This window comes from Entelurus aequoreus, linkage group LG03 (genome assembly GCF_033978785.1).
Source record: "Entelurus aequoreus isolate RoL-2023_Sb linkage group LG03, RoL_Eaeq_v1.1, whole genome shotgun sequence".
NCBI lineage: Eukaryota > Metazoa > Chordata > Actinopteri > Syngnathiformes > Syngnathidae > Entelurus > Entelurus aequoreus.
The window spans coordinates 796,309-802,308 of record NC_084733.1 but is presented as its reverse complement, the minus strand read 5'-3'; the positions used below and the strand labels follow the sequence as shown (position 1 = coordinate 802,308).

Here is a 6,000-nt window from a genome sequence, read left to right as displayed (position 1 = left end):
GCAGTTTTTTTACTTTAAAATAAATGTGGTACGTTTTTTGTTTTTTTACAGTAATACATTGTATAAACAATAGATATCAGGGTAAAAAACTGGTAGCTAAGTCGATATATAATTATACCGTAAAAGAACAGTGGTACAGGTTTTTTTTAGGTTTACAGTGTTCTGGTGTAAAAACACCGTACATTTCACCGTAAAATCAATACTTATTTTCACAGTGTACAATTTGATGGATAACTTGCTTTTAAATTGTAAGTCAAGCAGATATTTAGCTATTTAAACACCAAAATACTGTATATGACATACTTGCTAAATTAATAGGGTGCACAAAAACTGATTTACATTGAAATCGCAATTCTTATTATTCATCCCAATTCTAAATCAATGCCTAATTTTCAAAAATGAATTAAAAAAAAAAAAAATATATATATATATATATATATATATATATATATATATATATATATATATATATATATATATATATATATATATATCTATATGTATATATATATATATATATATATATATATATATATATATATATATATATATATATATATATATATATATATATATATATATATATATATATATATATATATATATATATTAGGGCTGCAACAACTAATCGATTAAATCGATTAAAATCGATTATAAAAATAGTTGCCGACTAATTTAGTCATCGATTCGTTGGATCTATGCTATGCGCATGCGCAGAGGCTTTTAAAAATAAATAAATAAATAAATAAATAAATATATTTTTATTTTTTTTAAATAAACCTTTATTTATAAACTGCAACATGTACAAACAGCTGAGAAACAATAATCAAAATAAGTATGGTGCCAGTATGCTGTTTTTTTTCCAATAAAATACTGGAAAGGATAGAAATGTAGTTTGTCTCTTTTATCCGATTATTAATCGATTAATCGAAATAATAATCGACAGATTAATCGATTATCAAATTAATCGTTAGTTGCAGCCCTATATATATATATATATATATATATATATATATATATATATATATATATATATATATATATATATATATATATATATATATACATATATATATATATATATATATATATATATATATATATATATATATACATATATATATATATATATATATATATATATATATGTATATTTGGTCACAGATTTTGCAGATGTGCTCACATTTTCAGTAGACACATAATAAATTCATAAAAGAAGCAAACTTCATGAATGTTTGTTTTTGTGAGCAACAAGTATGTGCTCCAATCACTACATCACAAAACAATAAGAGTTGTAGAAATGATTGTAAAGTCATGACATGATGTTCTTTACAAGTGTATGTACACTTTTGAGCAGCACTGTATGCTAGCGTTGCTAAGCGGTTACAGGAAGCGGAACAAGCGGCGCCACAGACCATCAAAGGGTTTTTCCAGCTGGATCCAGTCCTTGTAAACAAAGTTGCAGTAGTCTTTTCCGTGCCAGAAGCGAGTATTTCCCTGCAGCTCTCCAACGCCCGTCTTCAGGCTGTGCAGCGAGCCGCTCCCTGCACACAAGCAAACATGTCCGCCCCGGTCATTGGTCAGCGAAGAAGTCGTAGTCACGTTACACAAGCAAACGGTCATTGGTCAGAGTAGAAGTTGTAGTCACGTTACACAAGCAAACATGTCATTGGTCAGAGAAGAAGTGGTAGTCACGTTACACAAGCAAACGGTCATTGGTCAGCGAAGAAGTGGTAGTCACGTTACACAAGCAAACATGTCATTGGTCAGAGAAGAAGTGGTAGTCACGTTACACAAGCAAACGGTCATTGGTCAGCGAAGAAGTGGTAGTCACGTTACACAAGCAAACATGTCATTGGTCAGCGAAGAAGTGGTAGTCACGTTACCAGAACTGTCCACGCTGCTGACGCTGTCTGCGGGCTGCAGGGTGTGCTTGTGCAGGTGTCGGTACAGACTGAAGCGGATCCGCCGGCTGCGGCCGACGCCCTTCAGCCTCGGCAGCTCCACGCCGTCAGCGGGTGGCGTCCCCCCGCCGTTGCTGTGGGAGATGGCGTCACCGAGGGGCGGTGCCGCCAACTTGCCTGGTGGAGCGTTGGCAGCCTGGAGACATGGCAGACAACACCATCTAATAGTCGGACTCTTTTAAGACTGAAGTGGTCACTTTTGGTATTGCAACCTCTGAAGTGAGCCACTTTTCAAGGGAAATCTTCCTCAAAAAGCACGGTCTCAATCATGGAAATATTCAAAATAAGTAAAAAAAAATAAAAATTAAAAATTAAAAAATAAATAACTCATATATTTTATTTTTTCCAACGCATCAATTTCAGATCTATCTGTCAATGTAGTTACAAAAAAAAAAAATGTTTTATGGCCTTTTTGTTAATGGAAACTTATTACTTATTATTAACTTATTATGGCAAAAACACAAAATATGTGGAATAATTGATGTGAAGTCATTGGAGCCCTCAGTAGGTCAATAATTCATTACAATTACTATTTTTTGAGCAATGATAGTTTTTTTAAATTCTCAGGAATTCAAAAGGGTCCCACTCATAAAATTGTTACAATAAGTCAGACTTTATTTTTTATTTGTGATGCTTAAATCTCTAAATCAACTTCAGATCAATTATCAGTTTTATTTTTTTAAATGTTTTTTTTGCTTGTTTTATGCCCTTTTTGTCAAAGAAAACTTGTTTTTTTTATGGAAAACACAAAATACGCCACATTTTCCCCCAAAGGTTAAAATATTTTTAAAGAATAAAGCAGCCTGTGTTATTAGAGGCAACATCGTATCGTTACATTTCACCTGTTTGTTCTTTTGTTTCACTTTTTTATACATTTTTAAATGTGCCACAGTTTGGACACGTCTATGGAGCAAAATGACTGCCAAAACTCCACAAACACACAAAAATGTTTTTTACTCAAGCCCAACGATTCCAGAATATAAAAAAACAGTTTTCTACAAGTAAAAAAAAAAGATTTGCAAGTATAACAACAAATGTTTTCAAGTAAAAATTTTCGGGAGTAATATTCCACCCTGAGTGATTCACACTTGATCTCAGAGCAGCTGTAATTGGCACTGTAAAACGACAGGTGGGGCTGATGAGTCACTTTAATAAGAGCTGTGAGTGCACACAGTAGATTATTACTACCAAAAGTTTTAACTCGAAGGAAATTGTTATAATACTTAGAAATCTTTTATTTTTTTAAATTAAAGATAACTGTTTTATACCCGCATTTATTTTTTTTATTTAAGAACATTGTTTTTTTTATTGGAAAAAAAAATGTTATACTTGCAAAATCGTTTTTTAATTGAAAAAAAAATGTTTTCATACTTGCAAATCATTTTCTTAATTGAAGAAAAGTGGTTTTATACTTGTGAAATCGTTTTGTTGTTTTTTTTCATTAAAAACAATTTTATACAAGCGAATCATTTTTTTATTAAAGGAAATTGTTTTGTACAAGCTAACCATATTTTAGTTTTTGTACTTGCAAATTATTTTTTTAATAAAAAAAAAAGTTGTTATACTTGCAAAATCTTTTTTAATAGAAAAAAATAGTTTTCATACTTGCAAATCATTTTCTTAATTGAAGAAAAGTGCTTGTATGCTTGTGAAATTGTTTTGGGTTTTCTTAATTAAAGAAAATAGTTTTTCTACTTCCGAATATTTTTTTTAATTTAACAATTTTTTTTTATAATTGCAAAATCTTTTTTATTTGAAAAAAATAGTTTTCATACTTGCAAATCTTTTTTTAAATTAAAGAAAATAGATGTTATACTTGTGAAATAGTTTTGTTTTTTTAAATAGAAAAAAATTGTTTTATGCTCGCCAATAATTTTTTCAAATTTAAGAAAATTGTTTTTGTACTTGCGAATAATTTTTTTAATTGGAAAAAAAAAAGTTTTTATACTTGCAAAATCTTTTTTTAATTGAAACAAAAAAGTTTTCATACTTGCAAATCATTTTCTTAATTGAATAAAAGTGTTTTTATACTTGTGAAATAGTTTTTTTTTATTTAAAAAATTGTTTTATACAAGCGAATAATTTTTTTCATTTAACAAAAAAACATTTCCAATCAAAAAAATTATTCGCAAGTACAAAAACAATTTTCTTAAATAAAAAAAATTATTTGCTTGTATAAAACAATTTTCTTTAATTAAAAAAAACAATTTCAAAAGTATAAAAATTCAATTAAGAAAATGATTTGCAAGTATGAAAACTTTTTTGTTTCAATTAAGAAAATGATTTGCAAGTATGAAAACTTTTTTGTTTCAATTAAAAAACGATTTTGCAAGTATAAAAACTTTTTTTTTCCAATTAAAAAAATTATTCGCAAATACAAAAACAATTTTCTTAAATTTCTTAAATTTAATTTAAAAAATATATATTTCACAAGTATAAAATCACATTTCCTCAATTAAGAAAACGATTTGCAAGTATGAAAACAATTTTTTTCAATTAAAAAAATAATTTGCAAGTCCAAAATCAATTTTCTTAAATTAAAAGAATAAACTATTTCACAAGTATAAAAACACTTCAATTAAGAAAATTATTTATAAGTATGAAAAAAAATGTTTTCAATTAAAAAAAGATTTTGCAAGTATAAAAAAAAATTGTTAAATTAAAAAAAATATTCGGAAGTACAAAAACAATTTTCTTAAATTAAAAAAATGATGCGCTTGTATTAAACATCCATCCATTTTCTACTGCTTGTCCCTTTTGGGGTACAATTGTCTTTAATTAAAAAATAAAAATAATTTTTAAAATCGTTTTTTAATTGAAAAAAAAACGTTTTCATACTTGCAAATAATTTTCTTAATTGAATAAAAGTGTTTTTATACTTGTGAAATAGTTTTTTTTTTATTTAAAATGTTTTTTTATACAAGCGAATAATTGTTTTCATTTAACAAAAAACATTTCCAATAAAAAAATTATTCACAAGTACAAAAAACAATTTTCTTAAATAAAAAAAATTATTCGCTTGTATAAAACAATTTTCTTTAATTAAAAAAAAAACTATTTCAATTAATTAATTAATTAAAAAATAAAAATAATTTTTAAAATCGTTTTTTAATTGGAAAAAAACGTTTTCATACTTGCAAATAATTTTCATAATTAAAGAAAATTGTTTTTATACTTGTGAAATGCTTTTTTTTAATTGAAGACAATTGTTTTATACATGCAAAAAAATAAATTAAAAATACTCTGACTTATAGGGTTTAATAACAGCGCCACCAGGTGGTGTATATGTTTGATAAACAAGGGGTGCATGTTTTGAATACCTTTTAATGTACAGTGCTTCTTACTTTCTTCTGTGTGCGTCTCTCACCTGCTCCAACGCCACCGAGCGCGTCACGCTGCCCACATCAGTCAGGCGGTGCTCCCGGTCGTCCCAGCGACCGTACGCCAGGTCGATCCCGCCCACAAAGGCCACCGATTGGTCGACGACGACTATCTTCTCGTGGTGCGCCCACAGGTAGACGGAGGAGGACACGTGGTCTGGATGGCGCATCACCTGACACCGTACATAAAGTACATGACGCTCCTGGGCCACAATATTAGGCACACCTGCAGCTTACCTTAATGTGGGGGTGCAGGTGCATGAGGGTCCTCTTGGTGTAGCCCGAGTTGATGCCCAGCGCTAACTCCACCTCTTTGTACAACATGACAAACACGCGCACTCCTTGTTGCTGTGAGCACACAAATATTACAATAATCATTTATTCCGCAATTGGAAGATGAGCTAAAAACACATAAATACTGCTTGCATGCTAGTATTTTACACTATTATAAATAGTATTCTTATCTTCCTACAGCAATATGTTTCACATAAACAAACATGTTTTTAATTGATTATTTTGTAATACAGTAGGATGGGGTTCATAAGTCCCCATTCCTGGGTAGATCTCGCGTGAGAGGAAGAGGGGTTAATCATTTTTGCAATGTCGTTTGCAAAAAATGATGAAAAGTTCCACTCAAGCAAATGACACCATGATCA

At 29.3% G+C, this 6,000-nt stretch overlaps 1 protein-coding gene across 2 annotated transcripts in view; it reads right to left on the bottom strand.

Moving 5' to 3' along the window:
- Positions 1 to 6,000, bottom strand: part of pld1a (phospholipase D1a) — an 86,807-nt gene that overhangs the window by 20,849 nt on the left and 59,958 nt on the right. For both annotated transcript variants that reach the window (XM_062040934.1, XM_062040935.1), the window contains 4 exons: positions 5,582 to 5,692; positions 5,332 to 5,517; positions 1,887 to 2,100; positions 1,416 to 1,544 (listed from right to left, as the gene is read on the bottom strand). In XM_062040934.1, coding sequence (XP_061896918.1) covers positions 1,416 to 1,544; positions 1,887 to 2,100; positions 5,332 to 5,517; positions 5,582 to 5,692 — 640 coding nt within the window. The remainder of the gene's footprint in view (positions 1 to 1,415; positions 1,545 to 1,886; positions 2,101 to 5,331; positions 5,518 to 5,581; positions 5,693 to 6,000) is intronic.